We start from the raw sequence: 17,981 nt of genomic DNA on the forward strand, positions 1-17,981 counted from the left end.
CGACAGGTGTATGAGGAAGGTTCCAGCACGTCCAGTTTACAGAGGAGGCCAGAGCACCCGTAGGTGCGAGGTGACCTGCCAGGTCGACAAACGGGGATTCGTACCCGAATATGCGCAGCTTTACGGGCCTCTGCAGGGGCTGTGTTTGCAGGTCGGACAGAAGCAACTGTAGGCTTACTTGTACCTTTTTCAGGGCTTTGCTGCAGAAACCCCAGAATGCTGGCCCTCGTCCCCGCCCCCTGCCCCCCTCCATGCCCCGGCCCCTAAGCCATCCCCACAGACACAGAAGACGGCATCGGGAACAACTCGCAGCGTCCGAAGAAACTCCTTGGCCCAATAAAAACATTTGGTATTTAAACCTCTCCAATTTCCAAGGCAAACAATGGCTCTCCAGTCTCCACCCTCCCCTCCCCGCGGTCCCTGAGCTGCTCCTAGGGCACAAAGCTCGCTCGCCCTTGGGGCGGGGCCCCGGCCTCCCACAGGTTTCGGGAGTCCGGGCGCAGCGGTTTGGCCGGCAGGAGCCGACAGTGAACACCCGCACAGCTACGCCTCCGCCCTCGCGCTTGTCGCCCCAGGGCGAAATAAGTCCCTATCCGAGGCAGTGCGCATGCGTCGGCCTCGCGTCGGCTCCGGGTCAAGGGTCGGCCGCGCAAGATGGCGGCGACGGCGACCTTCTGGCGGCTCCTGAGGCGGCGCCGCGCGGCCGCGCTGAGCCTGCTGTGGGGCGCTAGGCGTTTCGGGGTGCGGACTTCACCGACTGGGGAGAAGGTCACGCACACCGGCCAGGTAACGGCCAAGGGGGTTGGACGGAGGACGCTTCTCCACCTCTGGGCGGCCGACTCGGCGGAGCCCCGCCCGGCACCATCAGGGACCCCGGCGCGGGAGAGGGACGTACCGATTCGGGCGGCGGAGGTGCCGGGACCCGGGGGCCCGTGGTCCACTGCTCCTACCGGCGGCCCGCCTCCTCTTCCTACTTCCGGTGACCCCTCCTCTCCCCGGCGGCCCCTCTGTCCCCCCAAGCTGGGCCCTGCCCCCGCCGGCTCTGGCCTTGCCCGCTCCGGCCTCTGCCCCGGCCTCTGCCCCGGCGGGTCCTGCCGCCTGTGCCCTGACGCGTTAGAGCATTGTCAGGGCGTCCTGAAGAATTAATGGTAAGAGAGGGCTCTGTCTTGGGAAGGTGGGCTTAATTTTACTGCGCTCTTCCCCCTGCTCGGATTATACAGGGGTCGGGTTGTAATCCTGTGAACACTCCAGTGGACAGCCTTCGGCAAATAGCGAAAACGCCCCACAGATAACGGGATATTAAGAATATTAGTGGTGTTTGTGCAGTTACTGGAGCCGCATCTTAAAAGGGCCTGCGAACGCCAAAAGGAGACATCCTGTGGGCAACTTGATTACTGTGAAATAGTCCCACGTGGAGAATGGAACCCCCGATTTAATCGATTTTTAGATAAAAAAGTTTTAATGATTGTATAATATTAAATAATAAGTTTTATTAACTTGAGGGTCTGTTGTAGTCTAAAATACAAAACGGTGTTATCTAGATTGTAAACCCACAGAGAAGAAGGGACCTATGTTACTGGAATTTCACCTGGTAAATTTGGAGGGAAAATAAAGCCATCCGGCCACACGTGGAAGAAGGTTGGAGTGGCTTTCTTCTGCCTGAATGTCTCTCCCACCCCACTTTCTTCTGGTTGCTTCCCAGTGCTATCCCAGACTTGCTTCCTTCCAGTTCAGGTTCTTGACATGGTCATTTTAGGTATCTTGCTGAAAAATGCTCCTGATTGCAGAACTTTATTTTGCCTCTCATGTGTTTTGACTAATTACCAGTGGATTACATGTTAAGAGAAAAGCTCTCCTGTAATGTTTTAGCTGATACTAAGTAATCTTTTTTAGATTCATGCTGTGGAAAGTACAGACGGTTTTTTTCTTCTTTATTCAGGTTTATGATGACAAAGACTATAAGAGAATTCGATTTGTAAGTCGTCAGAAAGAGGTGAGTTTATATCTCCTAAGAGGTAACGTTTTATAAAATCTATATATAGCCAATAAAAAATAAAAATTATTATGTAAGAGTTAAATACACTTTCCTCAAATTGTGAGCACCTTAGAATCTTCAGAATTCTACATCTATTCAAAATGTTAAATGGGTTTATTTCTCTTTTTGTTTGCTTTTTCCTGAAATATGTTACATAATGCCTTGTAAGTGTAGTTTTGGTGTTATCTATAAATGGGAATGACTTTTTTTCCATCTATGTGCCTTTTACTCCTGACACCCTTAGATTAAGGTACTTTGTATTGATTTTTAAAAAGTTACTGTTCAAATACCATAATTACATGGAACTTTGAATAGGAAGTGGGACCTGGTAGGCTTGTACAGGTTAGTGTGAAATAGCGACACATCCCAAAGTAATTTGGGCAGAGAATAAAAATATAAATGCAGGGCCCCCCTGAGGAGCCAGGGCAAAATGAGGAAGTGTTGGTACTCCTTTAGAGTACCCTTTTTTAGTTCTTGCTAAGTAAGTTCTTATCTGAAGAATGAAGATAGTAGGAGTGTAGATGATTCAGCCAGCCTTTACAGGGAAAATGGAAAGTGTCTGTGTGGCTTCTGCCCGTGTTGATCAGAGGTGTGACCATGGTGGGCAGAGCCCTCACAAGGGACTCAATGGTCTGCATATATCATTGGGGCCTCCCCAAAAGAGGCCTGCTCCTGTGTCTCCAAACCTGTACCCCTTAAGGAAGGGACCAGGGCCATGGCCATTGTGGTCTGGAGCAGGTGGCACCCTGGGAGCACCTGAGGAAGGTGGGGCAGGCACAGACTTGGAAGCAACAGGGTGCTCCTCGATGGCTTACGTGTAGGAAGTGAAAGTGGAGGTTACCTGTCCTCTCGTGGAAGCCCGGTGCAGGTGAGCTCCGCCCTGACCAGCACTCCTGAGAAGAACGGCGACAGTGCCCTGTATAGCTGCGTGGCCCTGGGAGACTGTTGCCAGCATTGACTTGGCATATGTGGTTATAAGCACCAGCGCTGGGGTACAGGCTCTGATGCTGATTACCTCTAGAACCGCTCCATGCCTCAGTGTCCTCAAGCAAGTCTGTGTGGGTGAGGGCAGGGCTCAGAGCAGCGCCTGTGCCTGGGAAGCAGCCAGCACGCGTTCACCGCTCCCCTGCTGCTGCCCTCGGCACTGCTGTGTTCAGGCAGGCTGCACATTTCATTTTTCAGGCCCACGATGAGTGAGAAGGCTGGAGGCTGAGGCTCTGTGCTAGCCCTTCATTCCCCACACCTGTGAGGAACGTGGACCAGCAAGCGGATTTCAGCCTGGTGCCACCCACTCAGTTACTTGTGGGGCACACATGAAGGGTTTGCCATCCACGGGGTCCCTATCAGAGCCGACACGTCATGCCGTGACCTTGTGATCTCACTGAAGGAGGTTTGGTGCCTGGTCTCTCCGCTCTTTGGTAGCAACATGAGGGTGCAAACCACCACAAATTTTAGGAGAGAAGTCACGTGGTGATGCTGTCACCTCTGCATGTTGGGTTTGTCCCACTTATGTGAAATTTACCCTGAGGAGGGTGTGTCCAGATTGGGTTAGTGGGAGGTATGAGCTGTGAGTAGTGCTGAGCTGAGTGAGAGGGGGACTGCCGGTACATGGTGGGTGTCCTAGGACCCCAGGCCCTTCCAGGGGCCTGGCGAGAGGTTCTTCCTGCTTTCCCCAGAGCTTTCACAGTCCTCCCTTACTATGTCATCTCATTTCTCCTAGGAGACAAGCAGAACAAACAGGGAGAAGTGTCCCTGTTTTGTAGGTATCACCTGAGCAGTAGAGTGACCCACTGGTAGTCACAGCCTGTTTGTGGCCTGAGCTGCATGTGGATAGTGGTGCTAGTTAGCTAGCAGAGTAATGGTGCTGCTTAAGGCCTAGGCTTGAGCCTGGGTCAGACAGGAGCAGGGTAAGACTTCTAGCATCTTGCAGCCCACAGTGACTACTTCCAACTGATACACATGTGTGCTAACAACTGCACTGCATTGGCTCTAACACAAACATGCATGCCCTCGCATACACGTATACGCATGCATGCACGTGCAGAGGTCTAGCAGATGTGCAGAGGTCTAGCAGGGAATGCCAAGGCAACCCAGGATTTAAAATCTGCCAGAAGCAGCTACGTCCCCTATGACCAGGGACAAATGGAAGAGGTGGCATCACCAGAACTTGAAGGCAGGTCCCCACTCCTTGTGCCAATACCTCTGGGGCCTGAGGAAGTTGCCAACAGTAGCTCCAGGCGGAGGGCAGCTGGCCTGGGAGTCAGGGAAGGGTAGCTTGGAGAGCCTGGCCCAGCTCCACTTTAGGAAGCAGACTGTGCAAGGGTGGGCTTAGGGCTGAGAGGTGGCAGGCAGAGCACCCTGGTCCTCCCAGTCCGGGGTCTAGGGCTGTCCTGCCGAGAGGGACATGCCCCAGGTACCCCCTCTGTCATAGCCCCTCTTGTATTTCCAGATGACCTTGCTGGGAATCCGGGCACGAGAACTTGACCAGCAGAATTCTGCATTAATTTTACTTTCTAGAACCATCTTCATGTTGACATTTGAAAGGTTTAATAAAGAGACATTTGCTTGAATCTGTTTAGTTGTTTTTTTTGGTAAGTAGCCTGGGGTGCTTCCAGAGAGTATCTGAGATGTCAGGAGCTGCCACGTGTGATCTGTGTGCTCCCAGCTTCCGAGTGCTCGTCCCATGTCCCTCCCTGTTCATGACCTTGTACCGAGAGTGGGTGAGGCCCTTTGGTATAAAGATAAGTCATTCAGATTAATATGAACCTTGAAGCTTTGCTTCCTTTAGAAGGGCTTGTACTGTCAGAAACAATTCCAGGGCCCAGAGGAGAATATTTGAAAGTAGGAATTCATGAACCTCTGGTTGGCGAGTCCAGTGGCTCTGTGGCTCGGTGCCTGGTCTGTGCTTTAGTTTCCTTCCTCGCAGTGGCTCTGGGACATCTCGCCTGCCCTCTCCCGTGTCTTTATGTCTTTAATACTTTCTCTTTCTGGGCACCAGCGAGCTGAATCCTGGGCTCCATCACCCTCAAAATGAGCTCCGGCATGTCAGTTCAGGCAGCACAGCGGCTGTTGAGCCTTTTCTCCAAACTCACTTAGTTTAAAAATTAATTTGGATGGAAACTTCAGCTTTGAAATTTACACACATACATGCATATATGTATGTATACAAATATATGTTTAGTTAAGAATAACTGTCAGTGTTAATGTAAAAAATACTTGATATTCTAAATAATTAAAATAGAACTTTTAGTTTATTTTAAAGTTGTAAATTTCTACCAATAAGATGGCTACTTTACAGACATTGATTATTCTACTGAGTTGTTACTTCTTTTAGAACTGGCTTTACCATTATTTCATAGAATTTTATTTTTGTCTTTGAAGTATCTAACCTCAGTTTGACATGAGAGAAGCAAACTTTAGGAAACATGAGATAAAAAAATTATAGGAACAGGCTATTGACAAATGCATATGCACCTAAATATTTCTGTATCCAAACTAGTATGTTGAGAGGTAACGAGAGGTGATTCCCTATTTGTTATCTTTACAGTAGTTGGACCACAGTGGCTCGCTGAGAAAGACACTCCATTTACCTGAAGGGCACCCGAGGCTGGGACACTTCCCCTTCATTTCCTCGTGGCATCCAGTCTGCCCTTTCTCCTTCTCCTGGCCTTTCCGGTGACTGCAGCAGGGCAGAGCCCAGGGTACCTTCATCGGGGCTGGGAGCCCGGGCCCTTGTTTCCGGGCCCTTGTTTCGGTGGTTTCATGTGGTGACGGGTGTGTTTACAGCTCATTCTTTGTATTCCTGAGTGGGGCTGAGCTCAGGCGCCAGATGCTGATGATGGAGGAGGTCACAGCTGCCCTCAGCACACGGCCAGGCCTGACAGGAGCGTGGCCCTGTGTCAGTCATGCGTGTCAAGGTATCATACGTCCTGCGAGGAAATGCTGGGTCTCCTCACTACCGTTTTGGGGCCTTGTGTCTGTTAGCGTGGCCTGGTGACACGTTTGTCACTTCTGTAGAAGTTGTGTTATTTAAGTCACAAGGCTTCATTTGTATGGCTAGTTTCTTTGCTGCAGAAGTGAGCAGGTGTCACTCACTCCATAGCCATTGCATGGGGGTCTACGGGTGGGGGGACGACAGGTGCACCGTGCTTGAGGGAGCTTGTAAAACAACGCTGGGTAATGCTGCCCAGCGCCATGCTTTGGTTCCCCTGTGGCTGTGTTTTTTAATGACTTCCATTATGTGTCTGAAAATTTAACTTGAAGGAAAAGCTCTACAAAATGAAAATGAATCTGACTGACAAAGCTTTTTAAAAATAATTTAGTGTTTCTGAAAGGTCGCACACACCTCTGTGAACTCGGGGCATGGGGGTTTAGGTGTGAGTTGGTGGGTGCTGTCTGTGTTTGTGACAGCCAACACCGTCTGCAGACACTCGAGAGTGGGGGCAGGTGGGTGCCCTGAGTCAGGCGTCCTCTGCACAGCATTCCCTTGCTTTGGAACAATATTTCACTGAGGTTGATGGTGCTTTTCTAACTTATTTTAAAGATTTTGTTAAAAATTAAATGGTATCCCCTTCTCCCCATCCCTGTTTTTAAATTTTGGTAAAGATTGACCTGGGCCTGGTCCTTGTCTTCTGACCCTTGTGCAGCAGAGAGCCCATATGGGTTGGTGAGGCTGGGGGCGTGCAGGGCTGGGGACCACGTGGCGCTGCTCTACCCGTGACAGACACCTGCTAGGTAGGAGTAGCCCCGGAGCTGGGGTGGCTGAGTTTATTTCGTTGGACTCCTAGGCACGCCCCTGCTCCCTGTCAATCCACGTTAAGCCGGCTCTTCCTATAGACTGTCATTGCCCTGAAGGATTTCTGTAACAGCTATGGTGACACTGGTCCTTTCATTCTGTTGTTCTGTGTACTGATTCAGTTGGTCCTTGGGCCTCCAGAAGTGGAGAATTTGCATGATGTGCTCTTGCTGCTGCTTTCCATTCTAGCTAATGGTGTAATCATCAGCGAGATAATCAGTTTGTTTGATTCAAAACCTTTGCTGCCGATGGCCAAGAACGTGTCGAGAAGTTTACTGAGATTACCAGTGGTTGGCTTCAAAAGGAAATGGGATGTTGGAGATGCACATCCCGCGGGCTTTTCCTCATGGACTTGTGCTGGGAGTAGGGGAAGAGCAGCCCCTGGGGTGAGGGAGTGGTTGTCAGTCTGTGGGACGCATAAGTGGGGCTGTGTGGCATGTTGGGGGCTGTTGAGAATATACAACATGAAGGAAAACTTTGAAGTTCCTTTTATGACACAAGTATAGCAATGTCACTTAAACCTAGTAAGCACAGAAAAAGAAATTAAAGATAATATCACTTGCAAATATTGATGCAGTAATCCTAAATAAAGTATTAGTGAACACCCCGATATCATGTTAAGAAAACAATACACCATGGCTAAGTGGGGTTTTTACTGGGAAATCTATTAATGCAGTTTATGGGATTAATAAGCCTGTGGAGAAAAAACATGATTATGTCCTTAGATGCTGTAAAGGCCTTTGACAAAATTCATTACCCATTTCCAGTAAAAAATACTTTGGAGAAAATAAAGATTGACAGACATTTCCCAAAGATGACAACATATGTTTCACTTCCATTTTAAACCCATTTTATTTAATGAAACCAAAGACCTTTCCAGCAAGGTCAAGAACAATGTGAGGGTGCTCATACCTGCAGTTCTTTTAACAGCACTAGCGGTACCAGCGAAGGCAAGTAGACAAGAAAAACCAAAGGCGTAAGAATTGGAAAAGAAGTAATAAAACTCTTTGGAGGTGCAACTCTAACTCAAACAATAAAAGGATCAGTCAAGTATCAGGATATAAGATTAACAAGCATAAGATCTCTAACATTCATACACATGAATAATAACCAGGTAAAGGATGTATGGATGAGCAAACCCAATATGAAACAGTAACAAAGAAGACAAAATATGTAGGAATAACTTAACAAGGAATGTTCAGAACCTATAGGAAGGAAACTAAAACATTCCTGAAAGAGACAAAAATAGGACTTGAAAAATGAAAGCAGCCCTGTCTCAGCATCAACATACTGGTCCTAAGTTAATAAGCTTAGTGTGATCCCTTTAAAAAGAGTGAAGAGCTTTTTCTGCAGAGCTAGACGAATCATTACTCAAATTCATATGGTAAAAGAAACATGCAAAAAACAGCTAGAAAAGCACAGTAAAGGACAAGTTGTGTATGCATGGAGGCTGGGCTTGTTAAATGTTATAATACTGCAAAGCCTTGGGCTGGTTCAGCAACAGACAGTCAAGTAGGATGGAATAGAAGGTCCAGAAATAGGCCCAACTACATGTAGAAGTTTAGTACATGTTAAAGGTGATACCTTGAATCATTGTGGCAAAGATGTTCTTTTTAAAAAATGGTGTTGGGGCAAATAAATAAATCTTCGCTAAAAGATAAAGATTAAATCCAATCTGCATAGCATATACTAGAATAAAAACCAAAAATGGTTCAGAAATCTAAAAGAAAATAAAAATTGAAGTAGAAGAAAGAAAAAAGCAAACGCCAAGTACTAGAAGAAAACATGAGTAAATTTCCTTATCTATATTTAAAAGTTTGCATAGCACAAAAAAAATAGCGTAAGCAAAGTCAAAAGGCAAACTGGGAAAAAACATTTGTAACATAAACCATGGATAAAGGGCTAAGATTTCTAATCCCCATACAACTTTAAATTTCAAGGGGGAGTAGACCTAAAATCCTACAGGCAAATGGGGAAAAGATATGATCAGACAATTGCCAACATGTGAAAGGACGGCCAGCGTCACTCATGTAAGGTGGTGCCAGGTACCACTGCCCGAGACCCGCGGCTGGCGAGTCAGTGCCTGCCAGGGGAAGGCGGGGTGCAGGCGAGGCCCTGGGGCGATGGGCAGTCAGCGCCTGCCAGGGGGAAGGCTGGAGGGGATGGGGCAGTCTGACAGAACTGCTGAGGGGTTCACCCTCTGACCCAGCAAGGTCGCTGCTAGGAATTCACCCTGAGGATTCCTGTAATGCAAAAATACTTACCTTCAGGGATATTCATTGAAGTATTATGTGTAATTGAAAAGTATTGGACATGTGAGTGGGCAGGCCGGGAGAGTGGTTGAATAAACAGTGGTGCACACTCAGATGGAGGACTAACCACCTAAAAAATAGAAAACAGAAGAGTGAGGATTTGCTCAGTGAACTGATGTGGAATGACTCCAAGAAATACTATGAAGTGAAAAAAAGTACGAACAGTATGCTGCTCTTTGTGTAAGAAATGAGGGGAAGTGAGGAAAAAGCAGAACACACCTGTGTGTGTGTGTATGAAATGTCCATGCGTGTCCTCACTAGAAGAAGCAGGTACCTGCGAGGGCTCGGGGGAGTCAGGTGGAAGAGTCCTGAGGGGGGTCACTTCTCTCGAGGAGGCCGTCTCACTTCGTTGTGACATTTGGAGATGTGTCACTATTTAAATTAATGGGAAGCGGGAGGGGTTTCACACACTGGAACGGATGAGCCCAGTTTCCTTTCTCCCCGTGCCCTGATGTGCTGCTGGCTTCTGAGGCCAGCCCTGCACAGTGCCTCTGACTACCTCTCTCTGCCCCGTAGGGATGGGGGAGAACAGCAGACACATCTGAATTCTTGTCAGAATTTCTTTTTCCTAATGGTGTTCGCGCAGCAGTTCTGAAGCTGTTTGAACATCTTGTTGGGGGTGCCAGGACATGAATGTGTGGATGTCGTTGCAAGCCAGGGCGCTCATGGCGGCAGAAGGGGTGTGGCGGAGGCGGGGGGTGGGGTAGGAAAAAATCCTCAGTTGTGATTAGAGAAATCTTCGAGGATTGTAATTTCTACAGAGTGTGTGGGTGTGTGTTCATCTGTGGGTGTGTATGCGTGTTGCACACACATGCGCTCCCACACACATGCACACACACATGCTCACATGCACACGGACATTTATTTCCCAACTCTTGTCCCTCAAAGGGCCTAGAAGCCAAGACGCCCGAGGAACACGCAGTGCCCAGGCACCACTCGCAGCTGATGCCTCCTGGGTGGTGGGCAGTGGCACTGGGGCTGGAAGGTTGTTGTTTTGCTCCACTCCTAGTAATGGTTGGTTCAGGCAAGAATCAGCAGTGGATGCCAAATCTAGGGTGTCATTTTGACGAGGAGCAGGATGCTTGCATGGTTTTAATCCATCTTACCCACAGATTGCTCATTAATTGAAAGAGGAAAAGTGACTGTACAGTGCAGAAGTCAGCCAGTCTTGACCAGTGACCAGAATGGACCTCACTGTGGGGGGCGGGGGCAGATGGACGTCCTGTGCCGGCAGCCACGACCCCTGAGAAGGGAACGGTGTCCCTGAGAGAGCCCAGCTCTGCTGTGTGGGGAGGAGCAAATGAAAGCCAAGAACCTTCTTGTTAAAAGGAAAGGGGGGAGGGGCTGTGCTCTTCAAGCATCAGTGTCACGAAAGACAAAGACTGCAGGAATATTCCAGAGGCTTGAAGGAGAAGCTGTAAGGACAGGCTGGTTTGTGGATGGTACTTTGGAGAAATTTATGATGTGAATAATGACATTGATAACTGCATTGAGGTTGTGTGAGGCGACACTGAGTATTCAGAGACAGCCACTTGCTCTCAGATGGTGCAGTTATAAAAAGTGTGTGTGTGTGTGTGTGTGTAGAAAGGGATGGGAGGGCAGGGAGGAGATGCTAAAGCAGATGGGGCAGTGTTGACTGGGTTAACCCAGGTGAAAGGCAAAATAGGAATTCTTGGTACTATTCGAATTCTTGTAGTGCTTCTGTAAGTTTGGAATTACATCCAAATAAATGTTAAATGTGTGTCTGTGTATTCAGTGAAATTACTTATGTCTTGAGAGTCTAGAATGATAACGTTTAAACTGAGATGTAGAGAATAGATCTGTCCTAACGGCACATGAATCTGTTTGTAGGGTTATCGACATACAGTTTATTAAATTGTGACTTTTTGTGTTTGCGTGTACACGTTTTCCTTTTCTTCTTGTTGCAGGTGAATGAAAACTTTGCCATTGACATGATAGCGGAGCAGCCCGTGAGTGAAGTCGGCAGTCGGGTGATATCGTGCGATGGTGGCGGGGGGGCGCTCGGCCACCCCAAGGTGTACATCAACTTGGTGAGGGAGCCACTGCCCGCCCCTCCCTGCCAGCCCCCAGAGCTCACCTGCCTCCCGCCCACCTGTTCTTTCTTTCCTCTGGCCCTGCTCTCCGGATAGCCCACACAGTTCACCGCGGCCCCGCCCGCCCATTTGGTGTTGCCCACAGAACCACACTGTGGGACTCCCCAAGACTGCATGTCCGAAAGCACGTCTTAAATGAGACGTCATCCCCGCTGTCCACCTCTCCCTTCTCTGATGTGGGCATCTGCTTTTGTCCCTGAACGGTACTCGCTGTGGCCCCTTTCTAATCTTCACTACCCTTGGGTACAATGCCCAGGGCCATAGAGGAGAAGCAAGGCACACAATACCCACGGCCAGGGAAAGCTGCCAGGGGCTGAAATCCAAATGTCTGTAGCGGAGAGGGGAGGGCAGGAAGTCGGTTGTGGAATACTCAGTAAGTGAGGCTGTTGGTGTTCTCGTTATTCCTACGAAGGCCTGGTCATCGGTTGGTAAAACGTTACTTCCATGGAGGTATCCTTCACTGAAAGCTGCCGTTTGGTTTTGGTATTTGTCATGAAGAGGGGACAACTTAACATTCATGCGCGGTCAGGCCTCCTGGTGCAAGACCTGTGTCATCCCTTGTCCTTGTGTCCAGCTGTGGACATTCCTGGACCCAGGAATTCAGTCAGTTCAGGCTTGTCTACAAGTTGTGGTCATGGCCCCTGGGCATGGAGGATAGAGCAGAGATCACAGCTCCTGGGTCAGAGGTGGCCGTCAAGCTGACACGTCTTGTGCATGGTCCTTGCGGTGTCTTCGAGGTGGTTGTGTGTTACAGAGCAGGAGCTGACCCGGGCGGTGGGGCGGGGGCACCAGGGCAGAACCGGGCTAGCCAGGGGCTTTGACACAGCATGATTAGTAGTTTGTTGGTGACCTCATATTCTTACAGCTTTTAGGGTGGGCAGCATATTCCACGTTTTGCAGGTATGTTGCAATGCCTAATGTCTAAATGTCTGTGAATTTGAAGTAGACTATGGAAACATGAAATCGTGCCTTTTGAATTGTTTCAGGACAAAGAGACCAAGACAGGGACATGTGGTTACTGTGGACTCCAGTTCAAACAGCTTCACCACTAGCGTGGATGGGCACATCGACGCTTGATGAGGCGCTGCATGTGGGGATTCTGGTGTTGAAAATAAACTGTAAAGGTCACTGCTGCTGTGTTTGAAAATTTTATCGAATAAAGGGTTTTCCTAGAAAGGATTGAGATTCAGAAGTCCATTCCTTTTGTAGAATGAATGTTTGAAAATGCATGTTCTCATACGCTTGGGATGGAGCTGCTTCCACCTCTGGGGTGAAGTTTGTGCCTGGTGTCTGCTCACGGTGTGCTGGGCGTGTGCTTTCAGGGTCTGCTTTATGTGACAGCATCGACAGCTGAAGGAAATGGGGGAGAGAGAGGAGAATCGTGCGTCACTTTGCAGACAAGACTGAGGTCCAGAGGGCGCAGGCGACTTCCAGGCCCCTGGCGATGGGCTGCTGCTGGGGCCCAGGACTCCGTTTATGTGATGGAGGTTGTGCTCTTTCCCGGGCGCTTACGTGCAGGACAGAATTTCCTTCTATCCTGATTTTGGTGTTGACCTATCTTAAAATCCGAGAATTGGCGTGTCTGAAGGTACTAAAAATCACATAGAGGCCAAATTTAGGACAATGTGTATATTTAAAGAATCATGATGTAATGGATTATAACACAAAAACACAAATAGAAATTATGAGGGAAAAGAGGCTTGCTAGAATGATTCAGGCATCCTGACTTGCGAGTAAATGGGAATTCCAGAGGCAAGAAATAACGGAGCACGTGGAAGGTGAGGTGACACAGATCACCAGGGCACACCAAATTCCAAGCAAAACTGAGAAAAGACAAGCTAGGTGTATCCTGGTTTAAAAAATAAATAATAATTAAACTACGCTTGAGAGTCGAGAGAAAAGAAAATTGTTTAAGCTTCTAGATGAACACGTTATAAGGGAAGAGTTACCAGTACAGCATTCAACTTTTTGTCTTTAATACTGGAAGCTAGAAGACAGAAAACCAGTATCAACAGTCTAGAATAGTGAGGGATCCCATGTGCAACCCAAGTGAAATTCACCCATCCTGAGAGACATTGTGGATATGGAAGAATTTGGAAAAATCACTCGTGCACCCCATTGGGGAAGATTCCTCAAGGAACAGGCTTTCACCAGCGGAGCAGTGTGCAGTCCTTCAGATGGGGAGAGGAAGAGGCGAGAGTTGTCAGCAGTTAACTAAGTGGGTTCAACCCATGTGCTGTGCAGGTGTGTATGGTAAGTTCCAGTGAAGATCTCTTCAAACAGAAGCTGTGTGCTGCAAGGGAATAATCTAAAACTAGGACTGGTTTCAGCGAGGCTTGAGGTTAGAGTGTGGGGTGGAAGGAAAAGGACAGGCGATTCTGAAGGTCCTGTGGGGAGGGTGGGGTTGAGAAATGGGAGTCTTAAAGGTCGTGGCGGAGTGAAGTCAAGAGCAGGATAAAACAGACTTGGCCAGGGAGGTGGCTGCTCCCTTGACGTCAGCTGGTCGGGGATGAGCACGGCAGGGCGAGGCCGTGTTGTTCAGAGGCCAGCCGGGGAAAAAACCCAGGCCCAGCACCTCGAGAGGACGTGCGAGACAGGCACAGAACATTATCTTATTTTCAGAAATTTATCCTAAGGAGTTGATTGTCAAGTGTGGAAAATGTATGGATGGTTTTATGAAAGAATGGTCCACGACAAGATTGTCTGTCCTGGCTAAATTATATGAACCTACTGGCTGATTAAAGAAATGATTTTAACTTCATTCAGTGAATACCATGAAGCCATTAGAAATAATGATACGGATCAGTACTGACTGATACAGAGTATGTTCCTGACATGTGGAGTTAAGAAAGCAAGGAACAGAAGAGCTGTGTGCAGTGTCCCGTTTGTGTGAAACTCTTTAACCCTGAGTGAGTGTTCATGTGTGAAGAGGTTGACCAGATGTTGGCATAACTCAATCCTGGGAGTGAGGTTTGGGTTGATTCTTACACTATCCTTTGTGTACTTTTTGAACTTTTTTTTTGTCATATAACCATAAATACTGTTTTCTTATAAAAATTTACATTGGACAGTAATATGAACATAATGGATTGGGAATTTTAGAGAAGAAAAACCTAGCATCATCCATTAAGTGTATTGGTTTCAGCTTCCTCTGTTATTTACAGAACCTAGAACTGCTGTGTTCATGTTGAGGCGTCAGAATCCACTGTCATCTCTCTCCTTGGATCTCTTCATGGAAATAACATATCCTTCCTAGAAACACTGTCTTGTCTGTTTCTAAAACCAAGTAGGGCACAGCCGCCACCTGACAGCAGTTGCCGCTGCTCTGGTTGGGTGTCCACAGAGCACAAAGAGCCCCCAAGTCAGCACCCCAGGCCCTCTCTGGGCGGAGCCTCCCTTCGTCCTTCCCTGTGGTCCCCGAGCTAGAGGAGGGGGATTGCAAATGATGATGCTTCTCGTTCATCTGGGAAAGAAGGCAGTGGGGCCTTCAGTGGGATTTGCGACAGCTTCATAGATAGTTCTGTGTCAGCTCACTGCTCGCTGCTCCTTTTCTCCACCTCCTCTGCATTTATTTACCCCTTTCAACTTCAACACTGGTTGACTCTGCACAGTTGATTTCATATTAGATGGAATTATTATCCCAGACAGACCTCCTCTTCATAGATTGGATTTTGAAAGTTCTCTGTTCAAGTGTTTCTGCCACACAAGCAATACTCCAGCCAGGAGCCCTTGAGGGAGGGGCCCCGCCTGGTGCCATGAGGCCGCCGCTCAGCTGCTGGTCTCCATCCCTTTTGGTTTATAAATGAATGAAGATCAGCACTGACTGGTTGACTCCTAGGCGGACCCTCGTGTGGGCCCTGACCAAGGCTGACGTGTGCTACCAGACAATTCTGCCCTCAACAGCACCATTGAATGGAGGTGGCCCTTGTCTACAGGGCCGTGCATCCATGAGATGACTTCTGTGTGTCGTCAGGATGGATGCCCACGAGTCCCCTGGTGTGACCCCAGCATGGGCACCAAGGCCCCTCAGCCACTCATTCTAGCTGTGAGGGGGCTCTCTGCTAGTTCTAGAGGTATGGGGAAAGGGTCTTTTACTGCTTTTGTTTTTTGTTTGTTTGTTTATCTTGTATGTGTGCAACAGCTACCTAATTTTATGAACAAAGTGATACTGTGAGTGTTGGGGTCTCGACAGCCATCTGCATGGGTGTCGCACAAACCTGGTAGCCCAGGACAGAAGGCGGATTTGGGAGAACACAGTGACCTCTCCCTCTAGGTCAGTGTCCCGTTTCACCACCTTCTCCAACATAATATCCTAAAAGTGGGTGAGACCACCACTGCAGCCTGAGAAGACTCAGGAGAGGAGAGTCCTCTGGGCTCTGGGTTGGCAGCTGTCTCCAGATGTTTCGCTGCCTAAGGCCAACTAATGGGAGAACATGGTTAGGTCTAGGTGAAAATGGGACTGAGGAGGGCTGCCGGTTACTGCTGCTTGAAACGTCAGGCTCTGCTCCAGGCTGGTCTTAAAGTGGAGGGTCTTGGCATCTGCTTCTGCAGGTGTCTCTACCAATAGTTTTGTGGGCAGTGAGGTTGCTTTCCTTAAGCATGGAGCAAAAAGAGAAATAACGCCTTCTTGTTCTCTCCCTTTATGAAATGTTCTTCCTGAATAAACACTCAGATTGAGTAATTTGCATAAGAAAGTTAAAAAGTTAACATTGCCGTCTACCACTTAGTCTTGAGACTTAAAAGTGGAAATAACTATTTATGAAGCCAGATGGAAGAAAATGAAAAGCTATTAAAATGCAAGCATTCAAATCCCAGTATTTCATCCTGTGGCGTGGAGGGCTGCTGGAGAAGGTGAAATCCTCCAGCCTTAGGGCTCAGTCTTCACTTGGAGGCAGTTTCTACCTCCCAGTTAAGTCATTCTGTTTAATAAGTAACACACCTGTCTTGGTGGTTTACAGGTAGCCTGTATAATTCTGCGCCTCTAAGGTGTGGTGATGTCTGAGCTCGCTGGGGCTCGGGCTTGGGGAAGGGCTGGCATTTGCCGGGCAGTAGCGGCTCCTGTTTGTCAGTGAGCTCTGGGTTTTTGCACCAGGTCACAGGCAGGAGACCCACACAGGGGCCTCCAGTGGATGCCACAGCCTTCTGTCCTGAGTGCCCCAAGGCCACAAAGAGGGGTCCTCAGTCCTGATGTTGGACCTGTCCCCTCCCCATGAGACCACGTGGACTAACCATGCACCTTAGGGGTTTGCTGAAGGCCAAAATAAAAATGACAACCACTTTGCTTTTGATGAGGACAGACTGTAGCTGGGACAGAAAAGTAGCCAGCTTTATGGAAACAAGTCCAGTAGCTGCACTGGGGCCAAGGTCCCGTCTGCACAGGTGCCCTGTAAGGCTTGCTTGTCGGTTCAGTCCCACCACAGACTGCATCTGGGCCAGTGGTGCAGCACTACCCGTGGGTTGTAAAGACCCCACCTGAGGGTCTGCCTGGCAAGCTGACTCTTGCCCTTCTCAATGCACGCCCAGCAGCCCCCATTGCCTCTGGTCTGGTGACCACAACCCCTTTTCAGCATAGCCCATGAAGGAAGATCTTAGACCCCAACAGAAATGCAGGTGCCAGCTGACCTGCTCCAGCTTTAACTGGGGGACACCTGGGGAGTGGATCTAGAGGATGTTGCACCAGTTTAGAGGACAGAGTGGAGTACTGGCAGGTAGTGATTTTACTGACATGAAATCACCCAACCAAGACTCTGAACTCAGTGTTCTGGCCAGAAACCGGCCATTATGTAGCTGGGTCATCTTCTTGAAGCTTTGACGTGATGACGGTCTATGAGGGCTGAGGCCCGGATGCCTGAACTTCTCTGGGGCAGTATTGAGGATGGAGCATGTTCCGGGAGGTGCAAATGATGAAGTGGGTTTATGACATTGTACCAGAGGACCCACCACCCACAGTACTTCCCAGGAATATAAATATATTCCCCAGAGGATACTGCATCCCTCAAGGCTGTAAAGAACACCGTGGATAAGGCACCCCACCTTTGAGAGACTCAACAGGAGCTGTCTGTTGTAAGCCAGGATTGATATTAGAAGATGCTACCTTGAGACTGAGATTCCAGAATGGCAAGACCAGCAGATGGCACTAATGTGTCAGAGGCAAGGTGTGCGAGACCACAGGGACAGGGCGCTCCCTTGTAGCTATTTGTAGGTATGGCTAATAGGTTATGGAGCTCTGAGGAGTGAGGTAGATGGGCCTCCAACCAGAAAGTTACCTGACTTCTGTATAAAAAACAGACACCAGGGGCTTCCAGAAGATGGCAGTTAGGAGACACAGGGCAAAAAAACATCTCCGTGAAAAATACTAGGTAAAAGACAGAAGGTGACCCAGAACACCAGTTCCAGTGATGCACCAGCTGGACAAACTCTGCTAAATCCACAGGGACTGTGTACCTGGTGAAACCGGGAGTCTGTGTTCTGAAATGAGTGAGTAAGCCTGCTGAATATCCAGCAGCCACACTGCGGTCTGGGGAAACCGTGGGTTGGCATTTGGTGTTGGACTAGCTTAAAAAAGCCAAACATAGCTGTGGATATGGCAGTGAGAACTGCACAGTGAAGCGCGGTGGGAACTGCGTTCCAACAACCTGTGGGCACACCTCCATATCTAGTGTGGATGATGGCCTTTCGCACACCCGCTGCTAATTGTCTCAGAGCTAGGAAGGCAGAGGTTAGCC

At 48.7% G+C, this 17,981-nt stretch overlaps 1 protein-coding gene across 1 annotated transcript; it reads left to right on the forward strand.

Annotated features, from left to right (window-relative positions):
• Window positions 1–618: 618 nt before the first annotated feature.
• NDUFS6 (NADH:ubiquinone oxidoreductase subunit S6) lies at window positions 619–12,441 on the forward strand. The gene is made up of 4 exons (XM_037799440.1): window positions 619–786; window positions 1,940–1,993; window positions 11,071–11,193; window positions 12,243–12,441. Exons 1-4 carry the CDS (start codon window positions 655–657, stop codon window positions 12,306–12,308), a joined length of 375 nt encoding a protein of 124 aa, XP_037655368.1. The 5' UTR covers window positions 619–654; the 3' UTR covers window positions 12,309–12,441.
• The last annotated feature ends 5,540 nt before the right edge of the window (window positions 12,442–17,981 follow it).

The sequence above is a fragment of the Choloepus didactylus genome, chromosome 11 (genome assembly GCF_015220235.1).
Source record: "Choloepus didactylus isolate mChoDid1 chromosome 11, mChoDid1.pri, whole genome shotgun sequence".
NCBI lineage: Eukaryota > Metazoa > Chordata > Mammalia > Pilosa > Megalonychidae > Choloepus > Choloepus didactylus.